The sequence below is a fragment of the Kogia breviceps genome, chromosome 17 (genome assembly GCF_026419965.1).
Source record: "Kogia breviceps isolate mKogBre1 chromosome 17, mKogBre1 haplotype 1, whole genome shotgun sequence".
Lineage (NCBI taxonomy): Eukaryota > Metazoa > Chordata > Mammalia > Artiodactyla > Physeteridae > Kogia > Kogia breviceps.
The window spans coordinates 49186385-49203074 of NC_081326.1; the positions used below are offsets into that span (position 1 = coordinate 49186385).

Here is a 16690-nt window from a genome sequence, read left to right on the forward strand (position 1 = left end):
GAATACCTGAATAGACAGTGAATCGTCCCAAAATTGATGAGGTGGACTTTGGGAGCAGCTGTAGTCTTGAGGTTTGATTTCTGCAGCTAATTTTTTTCTGGTTTTATGTTTACCTTAGTTTAGTATTTAGAGCATATTATCATTGGTAGATTTGTTTATTGATTTGGTGCTCTCTTCCATTTTTCTTCTTTTATATATATATATATTTTCTTCCTTTTCTCCTTTCGTGAGTGTGTATGTATATGCTTCTTTGTGTGATTTGGTCTGTATAGCTTTGATTTTACCATTTGACCTAGGGTTCTCTGTTTTTTTTTCGTATAGTTTTTAGCACTTGTTATCATTGGTGGATTTGTATTTTTGTTTGGTTTCTCTTTTCTTTCTTTCTTTTTTAATTTTTAATTTTAATAACTTTATTTTTCTTTCTTTCTTTCTTTTTTTTTTTTTTTTTTTTTTTTTTTGGTCCCTTTTCTTCTGAGCCATGTGGCTGACAGGGTCTTGGTGCTCTGGCCAAGTGTCAGGCCTGAGCCTCTGAGGTTAGAGAGCCAACCAAGTTCAGGGCATTGGTCCACTAGAGACCTCCCAGCCCCATGTAATATCAAACAGTGAAAGCTCTCCCAGAGATCTCCATCTCAACGCAAAGACCCAGCTCCACTCAACGACCACCGGGCTACAGTGCCTGACACCCTATGCCAAACAACTAGCAAGACAGGAACCCAACCCCACCCATTAGCAGAGAGGCTGCCTAAAATAACAAGTTCACAGACACCCCAAAACACACCACCGGACGCCGCCCTGCCCACCAGAAAGACAAGATGCAGCCTCATCCACCAGAACACAGGCACCAGTCCCCTTCACCAGGAAGCCTGCAAAACCCATTGAACCAATCTCATCCACTGGGGACAGACACCAAAAATAACAGGAATTATGAACCTGCAAGCTGCGAAAAGGAGACCTCAAACACAGTAAGTTAAGCAAAATGAGAAGACAGAGAAATACACAGCAGATGAAGGAGCAAGGTTAAAAACCCACCAGACCAAACAAATGAAGAGGAAATAGGCAGTCTACCTGAAAAGGAATTCCGAGTAATGATAGTAAAGATGATCCAAAATCTTGGAAATAGAATGGAGAAAATACAAGAAACGTTTAACAAGGACCCAGAAAAACTAAAGATCAAACAAACTGATGAGCAAAACAGTAAATGGAATTAAAAATTCTCTAGAAGGAATCATTAGCAGAATAACTGAGGCAGAAGAACAGAGAACTGACCTGGAAGATAAAACAGAGGAAATAACTACCGCAGAGCAGAATAAAGAAAAGAGAATTAAAAGAATTGAGGACAGTCTCAGAGATCTTTGAGACAGTATTAAATGCACCAACTTTTGAATTTTAGAGTTCCCAGAAGAAGAGGGGAAAAAAAGGTACTGAGAAGATGTTTAAAGAGATTGTACTTGAAAACTTCCCTAATATAGGAAAGGAAATAGTCAAGTCCAGGAAGCGCAGAGAGTTCCATACAGGATAAATCCAAGGAGAAACATGCCAAGACACATATTAATCAAACTTTCAAAAATTAAATACAAAGAAAAATATTGAAAGTAGCAAGGGAAAAGCAACAAAAAACAAACAAGGGAATCCCCATAAGGTTAACAGCTGATCTTTCAGCAGAAACTCTGCAAGCCAGAAGGGAGTGGCAGGACATATTTAAAGTGATGAAAGGGAAAAAACCTACAACCAAGATTACTCTACCCAGCAAGGATCTCATTCAGATTTGATGGAGAAATTAAAACCTTTACAGACAAACAAAAGCTAAGAGAATTCAGCACCATCAAACCAGCTTTACAACAAATGCTAAAGGAACTTCTCTAGGCAGGAAACGCAAGAGAAGGAAAACACCTATAATAACAGACCCAAAACAATTAAGGAAATAGGAACATACATATCAATAACTACCTTAAATGTAAATGGATTAAATGCTCCAACCAAAAGACATAGACTGGCTAAATGGATACAAAAACAAGACCCGTACATATGCTATCTACAAGAGACCCACTCAGACCTAGGGACACATACAGACTGAAAGTGAGGGGATGGAAAAAGATATTCCATGCAAATGGAAATCAAAAGAAAGCTGGAGTAGCAATTCTCGTATCAGACAAAATAGACTTTAAAACAAAGACTGTGAGAAGAGACAAAGAAGGACACTACATAATGATCAACGGATGAATCCAAGAAGATATAACAATGGTAAATGTTTATGCACCCAACATCGGAGCACCTCAATACATAAGGCAAATACTAACAGCCATAAAAGGGGTAATCGACAGTAACACAATCATAGCAAGGGACTTTAACACCCCACTTTCACCAATGGACGGATGATCCAAAATGAAAATAAATGAGGAAACACAAGCTTTAAATGATACATTAAACAAGATGGACTTAATTGAAATTTATAGGACATTCCATCCAAAAACAACAGAATACACTTTCTTCTCAAGTGCTCATGGATATTCTCCAGGATAGATCATTTGTTGGGTCACAAATCAAGCCTTGGTAAATTTAAGAAAATTTAAATCGTATCAAGTATCTTTTCCGACCACAGCACTATGAAGCTAGATATCAATTACAGGAAAAAAAATCTGTGAAAAATACAAACACATGGAGGCTGAACAGTACACTCTTAAATAACCAAGAGATAACTGAAGAAATCAAAGAGGAAATCAGAAAATACCTAGAGACAAATGACAATGAAGACATAACGACCCAAAACCTATGGGATGCAGCAAAAGAGGGAAGTTTATAGCAATACAGTCCTACCTCAAGAAACAAGAAACATCTTAAATAAACAACCTAACTAACCTTACAGCTAAAGCAATTAGAGAAAGAAGAACTAAAAAAACCCCAAAGTTAGCAGAAGGGAAGAAATTCTAGAGATCAGATCAGAAATAAGTGAAAAAGAAACGAAGGAAACAATAGCTAAGATTAATAAAACTAAAAGCTGGTTCTTTGAGAAGATAAACAAAATTGATCAACCACTAGCCAGACTCATCAAGAAAAAAAGGGAGAAGACTCAAATCAATAAAATTAGAAATGAAAAAGGAGAAGTAACAACTGATACTGTAGAAATACAAAGAAGCATGAAAGATTACTACAAGCAGCTATATGCCAGTAAAATGGACAACCTGGAAGAAGTGGACATATTCTTAGAAAAGCACAACCTCCCAAGACTGAACCCGGAAGAAATAGAAAATATAAACAGACCAATCACAAGCACTGAAATTCAAAATGTGATCAAAAATCTTCCAACAAACAAAAGCCCAGGACCAGATGGCTTCACAGGCAAATTCTATCAACATTTAGAGAAGAGCTAACACCTATCCTTCTGAAACTCTTCCAAAATATAGCAGAGGGAGAAACACTCCCAAACTCATTCTATGAGGCCACCATCACCCTGATACCAAAACCAGACAAAGATGTCACAAAAAAAGAAAACTACAGACCAATATCACTGATGAACATCGATGCAAAAATCCTCAACAGAATACTAGGAAATAGAATCCAGCAGCACATTAAAAGGATCATACACCATGATCAAGTGAGGTTTTATCCCAGAATGCAAGGATTCTTCAATATATGCAACTCAGTCAATGTGATAAACCATATTAACACCTTGAAGGAGAAAAACCATATGATCATCTCAATAGATGCAGAAAAAGCTTCTGACAAAATTCAGCACCCATGATAAAAGCTCTCCAGAAAATAGGCATAGAGGGGGGAACTTACCTCAACATAATAAAGGCCATATATGACAAACCTACAGCCAACATTGTTCTCAATGGTGAAAAACTGAAACCATTTCCTCTAAGATCAGGAACAAGACTCTCACCACTGTTACTCAGCATAGTTTTTTGAAAGTTTTAGCCATGGCAATCAGAGAAAAAAAAGAAATAAAAGGAATCCAAATTGGAAGAGAAGTAAAGCTGGCACTGTTTGCAGATGACATAATACTACACATAGAGAACCCTGAAGATGCTACCAAAAAACTACTAGAGCTAATCAATGAATTTGGTAAAGTAGCAGGATGCAAAATTAATGCACAGAAATCTCTTGCATTCCTATACACTAATGATGAAGAATCTAAAAGAGAAATTAAGGAAACACTCCCGTTTACCATTGCAACAAAAAGAATAAAATACCTAGGAATAAACTTACCTAAAGAAACAAAAGACCTGTATGCAGAAAACTGTAAGACACTGATGAGACAAAGAAGATACAAACAGATGGAGAGATATACTATGTTCTTGTATTGGAAGAATCAACATTGTGAAAATGACTATACTACCCAAAGCAATCTACAGATCCATTGCAATCCCTATCAAACTACCAATGGCATTTTTCACAGAACTAGAACAAAAAATTTCACAATTTGTATGGAAACACAAAACACCGCGAATAACCAAAGCAACCTTGAGAAAGAAAAACAGAGCTGGAGGAATCAGACTCCCTGACTTCAGACTATACTACAAAGCTGAAGTAATCAAGACAGTATGGTAGTGGTAGAAAAACAGAAATATAGATCAGTGGAACAGGATAGAAAGCCCAGAGATAAACCCCCCCCACACACATGGTGACCTTATCTTTGATAAAGGAGGCAAGAATATACAATGGAGAAGAGACAGCCTCTTCAGTAAGTGGTACTGGGAAAACTGGACAGCTACATGTAAAAGAATGAAATTAGAACACTTCCTAATACCATACACAAAAATAAATTCAAAATGGATTACAGACCTAAATGTAAGGCTGGCTGTACAGTACAAAACTCTTAGAGGAAAACATAGGCAGAACACTCTATGACATGAATCACAGCAAGATCCTTTTTGACCCACCTCCTAGAGAAATGGAAATAAAAACACAAACAAATGGGACCTAATGAAACTTAAAAGCTTTTGCACAACAAAGGAAACCATACACAAGACAAAAAGACAACCCTCAGAATGGGAGGAAATACTTGCAAACGAAGCAACTGACAAAGGATTAGTCTCCAAAATATACAGGCAGCTCATGCAGCTCAATATCAAAAAAAACAACCCAATCCAGAAATGGGCAGAAGACCTAAATAGACATTTCTCCAAAGAAGATATACAGATTGCCAACAAACATATGAAAGGATGCTCAACATCACTAATCATTAGAGAAATGCAAATCAAAACTGCAGTGAGGTATCCCCTCACACCAGTCAGAATGGCCATCATCAAAAAATCTACAAACGATAATTGCTGGAGAGGGTGTGGAGAAAAGGGAACTTTCTTGCACTGTTGGTGAGAATGTAAATTGATACAGCCACTATGGGGAACAGTATGGAGGTTCCTTAACTAAAAATAGAGGTACCATATGACCCAGCGATCCCACTACTGGGCATATACCCTGAGAAAACCATAATTCAAAAAGAGACATGCACCCCAATGTTCATTGCAGCTCTATTTACAATAGCCAGGACTTGGAAGCAACCTAAGTGTCCATTGACAGATGAATGGATAAAGAAGATGTGGCACATATATACAATGGAATATTACTCAGCCATAAAAAGAAACAAAATTGAGTAATTTGTAGTGAGGTGGAGGGACCTAGAGCCTGTCATACAGAGTGAACTAAGAAAGAGAAAAACAAATACCGTATGCTAACACATATATTCGGAATGTTAAAAAAAAAAGAAAAGATGGTTCTGAAGAACCTAGGGGCAGGACGGGAATAAAGACGCAGATGTAGAGAATGGCCTTGAGGACACGGGGAGGGGGAAGGGGAAGCTGGGATGAAGTGAGAGAGTGGCATGGACGTATATACAAATAGATAGCTAGTGGGAAGCAGCCACATAGCACAGGGAGATCAGCTAGGTGCTTTGTGACCAGCTAGCAGGTTGGGATAGGGAGGCTGGGAGGTAGGGAGATGCAAGAGGGAGGAGATATGGGGATATATGTATATGTATAGCTGATTCAATTTGTTATACAGCAGAAACTAACACACCATTGTAAAGCAATTATACTTAAATAAAGATGTTTTTAAAAAAAATAGCAAAAAAATAAATAAAATTTACAAAATAAATAAATAAAGATAATTGTGTGAGGATGAGACCAAGAACAAAGTCCCAGATAAGCAAGAGATAGTTCGGTTATTCCTGAAACAGCAAGTTCATAAATGGGCAAAACACGTCTTTGTTATTGTCACACCTAGTAGCTTCCTAGGTGGAGGTGGTGGTACAGAGTTTCTGGGGTGCTGGTAATATCCTGTTTCTAGGTCTGCATGAAGGTTAAATGGGACTTTGCTTTGTGATGATTCCAAATTAAGCTATAGATTATATTTTATATATATATGTACATATACACCTTACAATAAGAAAAATCTATTTTAAAAATTGAGTATAGAAATAGAATGTCAGGAGAGATAGTGACTGTAAAGATTATCGAACTCTACTTTGCCATTTCATGATCTGGAACCTTAGACCCACAACATTGAAATGACTTGTCCAGGCCTCTTGTTCATTTATTCATCCTTTTTTTAGGGTATCTACTGTGTGTCGTGTACTGTGTAAAGCCAAGGCATTACAGGACCAAACAATTCAGACTGAAGTTCTGTCCTCATGGAATTTACTGTCTAATGAAGAAGAAACTGGCATACCTTTTTAGTAGTAGAATGTTTACCCATACCTGAAGGGTTTTTGCTGTCGTAAGTGCTACAGTACCACAACAGCATGTTGTCCTCACTATGTGTACATTGTCATGCTGAAATGTGGCTACCACTTTTTTAGATTATCTTTTTGTTATAATAGACATGTTTTTAGATTTCAAAACTAGGAAAAATCTGTTTTTTTCCCACTGAGAAACTGATATGCTTTGTACCTGACAATAATATGAATTGTGTGACAACTGGTCATGTTTCACTTTTTAAGTACAAGTAGACAAAATTATGCTAGATTAAACTTTTTGCATTTTACTTAAACATATATAATGGGACAATGCTTACCGAAACAAATTAACAGTCATGTCATTGAACATGCCTTTTTTATCCTTAGGTTTTTGGTGCATTGGCATCTGAGCCATTTAAAGTAAGTGATGGCTTTTATGGTACTGGAGAGACCTTTGTTTTTACGTTCTGTCCAGAATTTGAGGTAAGAACAGTTATTCCAGTTACATTCAGTTTGTGAAGAGGTGGCATCTTGAATAGAACATTCACGTTGGAGTCCTGCATACTTGCATTTGACTCTCAATCTCTGCCTTTTACTAACTGATAACCAAGCACTTTTTTGACCATTGTGAGCTTCAACTTTCCTGTGGTTAGAATGGGGATCATAAAACGTAACAAGGTTGTTTAAAAATTAAATGAGAATCATATATGTGTAACACTTGGTGTGGTACCAGAAGGAGAGCATGGGCTCAGTAAGGAGTATACATCATTATTACTGTTTTGTTTATTAATTATCATTGTAAAATTTCTAGAACCTTTTTTTTTTTTTTTTTTTCTGTACGCTGGCCTCTCACTATTGTGGCCACTCCTGTTGCGGAGTACAGGCTCCGGACGCGCAGGCTTAGCGGCCATGGTTCACGAACCCAGCTGCTCCGCGGCATGTGGGATCTTCCCAGACCGGGGCACGGACCCATGTCCCCTGCATGAGCAGGTGGACTCTCAACCACTGTGCCACAAGGGAAGCCCTAGAAACTTTTAATGACTAAATAAGTTTAATGATGTCAGTCTTGAAAACTTAAAAAATAAATTATTTGGGGTTAAATCAAAAGTGATTACCTGATTTCATTTTCTTTATTGTGACTTGACTAAAATTAGATACATTATAAATGCCAATGAGATATGAAATTTAATACATTAATTTTAGTGAATGTGTAACTCTGTTTAAAGCATTGAGTGCAATCTCAGAGTCTCTGGTTACCGTCAGGTTCAGCATGTCAGACAGTACCTAAGAGATGAAATTATAACCTTGAAAATAGGAATCAACACAGATGGTTTAAAAAAAAAAATTGTCGGGCTTCCCTGATGGCGCAGTCATTGAGAGTCCGCCTGCCGATGCAGGGGACACGGGTTCGTGCCCCGGTCTGGGAAGATCCCACATGCCGCGGAGCGGCTGGGCCTGTGAGCCATGGCCGCTGAGCCTGCGCGTCCGGAGCCTGTGCTCCACAACGGGAGAGGCCACAACAATGAGGCCCGCATACCGCAAAAAAAAAAAAAAAAAAAAAAAATTGTCTTTAGGAACAGTTTCTTTAATGAACAAAATAGGATTTGATAACATAATAGGAACGAACTCTCTTAACAAATTTGGGTTTAAGTGGCTCACCAGATTAACTAGTGCTTTCCATTCCTTCCATAAAACATATCAACTGATGCCTACAGCTATTTTTGAAGTTTCAGTTGTACTTGTTTCCAGTCCTTTTTTTATGATGCTGTTTCTACCTGGTAACTAATAATGTAATTAAACAAATGTTATATATCTATGAAAAAGTGAGTGCTAAAGTTTCTTTTATTGAAAACTATAATGAATACTTCGGAAAATTTTTATAAAGGTGAGGTGTTAGAAATTGATGTTGTATTAGGTTTAGGTAGAACTTCCATGAAAGGTTAAAAATATTTAAGGATATTAACATCTAGAAGTTTTACCCTTGAATTTCTCAAGTGTTTTTATGTTCACTCCTCTTTAAAGAAATTGAAACTGGAAAGCATAAACACGTGCTATAGGCTTCTGTGAGAATAATGATAGGCAAATTCATACCCAAAGAAAAGACCTTGGCCCTATATCAAAATGTTAAAACATTATCAAATTAATGTACATTTATATTTGATGCTAAAATAAAAGTTAATGACATCTACTCAGTTTATAACTAATTTTCCACTTTCTTTAACTTTTCTCATTAACCATCGAACTCTTGTGGTCAGAAAAGAAATTCACATAGATAGTGATATCTTCATCTACATATTTAAAGCTTTTGTCATTTTTGTAGGTCTTTAAGTGGACAGGAGATAATATGTTTTTTATCAAAGGAGACATGGATTCACTAGCTTTTGGTGGTGGAGGGTAAGTCTCTTGAACATTTGACTGTGAGATTTTGAAAGAAACTTTAAAAATTCATTTGTGTTATTTATAAAAATCAGCTATCTTTGGAAAGTTTTGGCATTAGAATCCTAATTTATATATTATGAATAAGGAAGTATAATATTTGCAAGAAGGTGCTTGAGTGTAGTATTTGAAACTCTTGGTAGAATATTACTCATCTCAAAATGCTGTTTAGTTGATTCCCTTTTCATTAAAAACCCTCTTTTAAAGTCTAGTGACTTCTTGATAGTTGAAAGAGAAATACACTAATCCCTTAGAACTTCTCAGATTTTCAGAAAACCATGGTGATAAGTTCTTTCTCTCAATTTATAAAATAAAGGTCTAAATTTTTTCATGTTATTCTACCCTGGAGACTATTTGGATTGATATTTCAGACAATAGAAATCTGTTTTCCTGTTAAAAATGTTAGTGACTGCCCCCAAATTTTCAGGGCTTGTTTTCTTTTTTTTTTTTTTTTTTTTAACAGTGTGAGTAATCAGCCGTTTTATTTGATTCTTTGGGCATAGCAAGCACTGTGAGAAACTTTGTTTTTTTGTTCTGGTATTCCAGCTTCATTTAGTCTTCATGGTGTTTGGGGGTAGCTTGCTCTACTGCCTCCTAGCCTAGACTTCTCAACTAGCCCTGAGCAAACACGACCTCCTTCATTTGTTATTGCTCTATATCCTTCAGGATCAGAATAATGTATGCTAAATAATTCCCAAACTTATAGAAGTGTTATTTGTTTCCCACATTTGAGGATATATAATAATAATTCATTCAGGTCACAGAATCTTGTTAGCCTGAATATTCATCATCCTGAGTGATTGTAACAAATTCTCTTACAACTTCTCTGTAGATAGGTATTTGGAAGACATGATTTCAGTGATTAAAAATTAACCATGGTTATGGTAGCCTTCTCTGAAGGACATAACCAGGTAACTAAAAAAACATGTTATTTTTAGTTGTTGGAATCAGCTTATAATATTTATACGTTCCAATTACATCTTTTTTGTTTGGGGAGAAGGCAGTCATTCGGCAGGCAGTCATTCGGCTCTACTTCACTGGTGGTCTTACATGTGATTCAGTTAGCTCTCCAGGAAAGCCTCACAAGCAAGTGGCTTATAATTTCAAGCTGTTAAGGGTGCCTTCAGTCTTTGAAAGTAATGTAAACAATGTCATTAGATATTTGCTGCGATTTAGTGTTAATGATGCAACATGATTCCAGCAAGCTAAACTAACCACTGGGTCAGTTGAAAACAAATTAAGACACGTTTACAGTCTTTGAAGGTGAGTACAGTCTCAGAAAATGAGAGCTATAAGGACTTGATATTCCAGAATTCCAAACAGGAGCCCCAAAGAAATCAAAATCATGTTATGGACTGAGTATAGGCTTTGGAGTCAGATAGACCTGATTCAGATTCCAGCTTCAACATAAATCACATGTGGGACCTTGAACAACTCAAGTCTAAAGTTTCCTCAGCTGTGAGTTAGAGATTGAACCCTTAACATTAACCACACATTTTATTTTAGATGATAGGGAGTTTTCATGTCTCTAAGAAACTCATGTTAAATATATTAAAACTGAACAGCAAAGAGAAATTCATAATACCAGGCAAAGAATAACAGAGTAGTACCTGCCTCAAAAGCTAATTCTATAATTTTAGAGGGTTCATCTTACTCCTTGATCTATATGTTAAGTGACTTTATAAAGGGATGTGAACAGAACAAAGTTGCCTTGTGCCACTTTGTGTGGAAAGGAGTGAGGAATGGTTTTGAAAAAAAGATTTTTAGAGTTGTTGAATATTGAAATGTCTCATTAAATTAATATTTTACAACCTCTGCAATTATTCTTTTACAATTTAGGGCATAAGTATTAAAAGATTTTTGTTAGAATTATTTTCTTCTATGTATTACAGGGGAGAATTTGCCCTGTGGCTTGATGGAGATCTCTACCATGGAAGAAGCCATTCTTGTAAAACATTTGGAAATCATACACTTTCTAAGAAGGAAGACTTCTTTATCCAGGACATTGAAATCTGGGCTTTTGAATGAATATAATGCTCTCTCTCTTAGCAGGATAATGGCCCAAACCTGACATGGACAAACAAGCATTGTTTGGAAAGTTCAAGAAGCAATACAATGTAACATGTAACTCATGCTTTAAAAATAGTTCATATCACCATTTCTTACAGCTATAATTTTGGAACTTATTTTTAAAATCATGTTTATGTCCCAGAGGTCTTTAGGGTTAGACCATGGCGTGGGTCCCTGCAGTGTAACAGCTTAGGTTTTGTCAGAATTTTGGTAGCATTTTGATCATAGTGACCACCTCATCTATAATCCATGTTTTCTCAGTCTCCTAATAGGATGGTGCTCTTTTGTTGAACCTATTTTGGTTTATTATTTTTTAAACTATATTGTTTGTTTTAGTAGAGTAGTCTAACCTGGGATATTGAGGGAATGAAGACTAGGTACTGCTGTATCTGTGAGGTTGGCACAGGTGACTTTTGGACATGCTCAGCTTAGTTATTCTTAGAAAGGAAAAAACACATGCCAAAACAATGCATAGACCACTGAGTTCTAGTTTTAATTCACAGTACAACATTCTCTTTATTAATTTTGCCTGTATTCTCAATTTCATTTTAATAAAAATGAAATTTGAGGAGAATTCTGATTGTAATAGACCACAGTGCATATGATCTACAGGTTTGGGCATATGCTTTCATCATTGAATTATCTGATAAAGAGTTATAAAATGACAAAGGAGAATGAGAACTTGATGATTCTACTGAATTTAATATATCAAGCAAGAAAATATACTATTTACATATTTGTAGCTTAGCAGGGCGTTATCATAACTACAGAAACTAAGAAACCGATGCGTATTTCGTCAACATATTGTGTCAGGTATGCTGTTTTGTAGTTCTGTTGTTTTAGCCTTGTTGCACACCAACTCCCAAAATAAGGTTCCTGTTCAAAAGAAGAAAAAAAAAACCTTGTGATTTTTTTTTTTGAGTGGTATATGTTATTAATCACCATTAGCATTTGCTGTTATAAAAGGACAATGATTATAGTAGAATATTGTAACTCAGTAGACTTGTTGAATATGCAAATTTACTGTCAAGTGACCTCAAGAAAAAGAAAAGATAAAATATATCAGTAGTTCTTATCCTCTTTTGTAGGAAACCAATAATAAGCCATTGCGGCAATAATTCATCAGTTAATTTCAAAGCTTCATGTAATGCAAAAAAAAAAAAAATCCTGCCGTTATACATGTGACAGTGACCTTGTGCTGAAATTTCAGCTATTCCAGGTAAACATTGTATATTATCTTGTAAATTAATGTTTAAAGGTAGTTTTGTTCTTATAGAAAGTGTTGATTGCCAGGTTGCTTATAGCACTTTAAACTATTCTAAAAATGAAATTATAAGCCAAATATGTTGGCTTAAGTAGATTTAGTTGTATAGTACTTGGATATATTTAGATCTTTTGAAAGTTTAGATAATTATCTAAAGAAAGCATAATGCTAATGAAAAAGAAAATCTGATAATCTATTTAATATGCTGTTGCCGAATATGAATAGAAATACAGGGCATCGTTTCCTTGTTTATGTAAAGCTCTCATTAAAAGTTACTAACAGTGTATAGGTTAAATGTTTACAATATAAGGAACTGTAAATAAATATATCAGTTTTTTTCCCCCTTTGGTCTTCCACAGCAGTATTATTGTCTTTGTGGAGTTGACTAATCATAAAAAAATCCTGTATTGGATTTCAATTACAGTAAGGTCATAGTGGTGTATACCAAATAAAATTAAATACATAAATATAAATTTGAGTTTGGATTTATTGAATAATCAAGTTATTTTTATATTTAAGAAGTCTGATTAATGTACTACTGTCTTTTATATGTGAAAAAATGGTTCTAGGAGCTATGGTGGTGGTGTGGTGGTGGTAATAGTAATAATGATGGAAGGATGCAGTCAAGCAAAGGGAACAGCACAGTTTTTAAAATGGGGATGTACCTGGGTACTTGGCACATGAGGAAATGCACGTCATTTGTTAATTTTAAATTATGTCCCTGGTTTTCTTGGTGGGGAGTGCATAGCAAGGTAAGACTAATTTCATAAAGAGCTCTGTTGTTGTGCAGTGTCAAGAAATTTAGATTTTTTTAATCTCATAGGAGCGATTAAGAAAATTTGAGTGCAAGAATCTTATGATCATATTTCCACTTTAGAAAGATGTCTATGAAAAGTAGATTAGTAGAGAAACAAATTAGAGACAAGGAGACTAATAAAACTGTTGAAAAGTCCAGAGAGAAACTGTTGAGGTCTGAACGAGAATAGTAGCAATAGTGTTAAGAACGGAGGCATGTATTTGAAAGAGATTTAAGAATTAGGATTAACAAGATATGGTTATTAATTGGATGTCAGAAAGAGTTAAGGATAGCTCTCAGGTTTTTTTGTTAGGAATATATTATTCATCGAGATGGGTGATGTACAAAGAGTAGAAACAAGCAGCAGATATGGAAGTTAGGTTAGTTGTGGACCTTATTATAGTATAATATGAGAAACTAGAGAACAGATTGGGGGCAGGGGGAATTAATATTCTGTTCTGATAGATTAAAAAATTTTTAAATCAACAACATATAGGTAGATGTTGAAGCCATAACCTGTGGATGAGATGCCCTTGGAGATTATAGACTGAGTGAAAAGAGAATTCTTGAGATAGGTTTTGGGGGTATAGTAAGTAATACTAAGTGACAGGCAAAAGAAAAGGCTGTAAGCTTCCATCTCAAACAGCTAGAAGAACAGTAACAAATTTAACCTAATGAAAATAGAAGGAAAAACGAAATAAAGATGTGAGCAAAAATCAATAAAATTTAAAACAAGCATACAGAACAGAAAATCTGAGAATAATAAAATTGTAAACCTCTAGCAATATTAAGAAAAAGACAAATCACTGTTAAGAATTTAAAGGGAGACATCATTGGAGCCATTGAACCTTAAAGAGATAAGATATTGTGAAGAACTTTGCATCAATAAACTTGACAATGTAGATGAAACAAGAATGTTTTGGAAAACAATTTATTAAAAATGACCCAAGAAGAAATAAAATTTTTGCATTAAAGAAACTGAATCTCTTAATTAAAAAAAAATCCTTCCCACAAAAAACTCAGATCTGTATGCTTCCACTGGGTAATCCTTTTAAGTATTTAAGGAAAAATAAAGTATCAGTCTTACATGAACTCTTCCAGGGTACTGAGAAAAGGGAGAACTTACATTATTGAGGCTAGCACCACCTTGATACCAAAACTTTACAATCCTAACCAAAAAAATTACAGAACAGCATGGTATGAGCATAGATATAAAATCCTACATAAAATATTCACAAATCAAATTTAGCAATGTATGAAAGAATATTACAACCAAATTGAGTTTATTCCAGGAAAGCAACAGTAGTTACTTTTAAATTGGTGTTATTTTCCACATTTAAAGGAAAAAATCCATGATCATCTCTACAGAAGCAAAAGAAGCATTTGATCAATTTCAGTGCCTGTTTATGATAAAAACTTAGCAAATTAGGAAAGAAGGGATCTTCCTCAATCTGATAAAAAATTATCCTTGAAAAATGTACAGGAAGCATCATCTTTAATGGTGAATTATTGAAAGTTTCCTTCCAGAAGTAGGAAACGTAACAATAATAACTGCTTTCACCACTTCTATTCAACATTATCCTGGAAGTTCCAACCAGTTCAATAAAGCAAGATAAAAAAAAGGCATAAGGACTGGGAAGAAAAGACTTTAAATATCATTTGTATAGGACACAATTGTGGACATAGAAAATTCCAAAAAGATCAAATTATTGAAATCAGTTGATTTACCAAGGTCACTAAAGACAAGTTCAATATTTTAAAAAGAGTAAAAACCTTACTTTTTATTCTTTCTAAACCAACAATTAGAAAATGAAGCTTAAAATACTGTCATTTTGCAATACCATTGAAAAAACCGGATATATAACAAAAAGATAGACATAAGTAGGAAGGATATACCATGCTCATGATATGAAGACAAAATTGAAAGATGTCAGTTCTCTAAAATGAATCTGTATTGGCAGGGAAAATCTCAGCCAGGTTTATTTGTGGAAATTAAGCTGGTCTATAATTTATATGGAAATGTAAAGGCAAAGAACAGCTGAGGCAACAGTGAAGAATGAGGCTGTGGTCTTAAATACTAGATAATCAGGATCTATTAAAAACGTGTTTAAAACAATGTGGTATTGGTCAAAGGATATACAAAAGAATGGATTAAAGTCAAGAGTCTAGAAACAGACTGATTTTTTAAAAAGATGCTGCTGCTTAGTGGAGAGAATGGTCTTTTCAGTAAATGATGCAGGATTAATTGGATGTATGGAACAAAACATCTTGACCCATCTCATACCACATACAAAAATTAATTACAGATCGTAGATCTAAATGTTAAAGGTAAAAAAATAATGCTTTTAGTTGAAAAATATAGGAGAATATCATCATGACTTTAGGATACATGAAAAGCACTAACTATAAAGGAAAAAAATGGTAAATTATACTACATTAAAGTTTTAAGAGCTTTTCATCAAAAGACATCATTAAAAATGAAAAGGCAGCCAACAGTAGAAGGTTTTTGTAATACACAGATCTAGTGAAGGTCTCATATACACAATATACAAATGACTACGACTCAAACAAAAGATGAAAAAGGCAGAAGACTTTGGCAATTCCTAAAAGTATTAAAATAGCCAATAAACGCTATTTTAAAAAGGAATGTGAAGTGGAATAACTGGAAAACATTTTTTGGCAGTATTCTACTAAAGCTAAATTTGGCCGGCAAATTTCATTCCTTGCTATGTACCCAGCAGTAATTGTGTATGTTTGTTTACCAAAATATAGGTTCTAGAGTGTTGACAAAAGAACTTTTTGCTTTCTTTCCCCTCTCCTGACCATCGCCCTGCTCCCTCCATCACTCAGCCATTCACCTGTTTCACTGAGTCTAATTTACTGTTTCTTCTGGCTTGTTCCTGGAAGTAATCAAGCACGTGGGCACACTTCACTAGCAGAGTCTCGGTTCTTACAGCCCTCTGGTAAGGCGCACTGGTTTTCAAACCAGCTAAAGGGTCTCATCTTCCCAGTGTCGGACTCCAGGTCTGGGGGTGCCCAATGTGTCTCCAGCCCCTCGCTCCCCAGGCAGGATCCCCAAGTTTGTGATATATCCCCCTCCTCTTTGTGTTCCCTGCTCAGGGTGCAGGCCCTGATCTGACAGCTTCTCCTCCCTTCCTACCTGGCTCTGTGTGAATCTTTCTTTAGAGTCTTCGTTGTAGAATAGCCTTTCTGCCAGTCTCCAGTTTGTTTTCAGTGAGAATTGCTCCACGTGAAGTTGTACTTTTGATGTGTTCCTGAAGTGAGGTGAGCTCAGCATTCTCCTACTCTCTGTCATCTTAATCTCCACTGCAACCTTTTCCTTACTTTTATCAGAGCTGTATCCATGTGTATGTGCCATGCTTTTTTCAGCCATTTTCCTATATGTATTAGGTTATTGCATTATTTTACAATTAAAAATAGTACACTA

The 16690-nt window shown here is 35.5% G+C and overlaps 1 protein-coding gene across 9 annotated transcripts in view; it reads left to right on the plus strand.

Moving 5' to 3' along the window:
- Positions 1-12914, plus strand: part of OXR1 (oxidation resistance 1) — a 502318-nt gene extending 489404 nt beyond the window's left edge. For all 9 annotated transcript variants that reach the window (XM_067017533.1, XM_059043607.2, XM_067017535.1 and 6 more), the window contains 3 exons: positions 7064-7159; positions 8997-9070; positions 11005-12914. In XM_067017533.1, the coding sequence (XP_066873634.1) occupies positions 7064-7159; positions 8997-9070; positions 11005-11140 (306 nt within the window). In that variant the 3' untranslated portion in view covers positions 11141-12914. The remainder of the gene's footprint in view (positions 1-7063; positions 7160-8996; positions 9071-11004) is intronic.
- The last annotated feature ends 3776 nt before the right edge of the window (positions 12915-16690 follow it).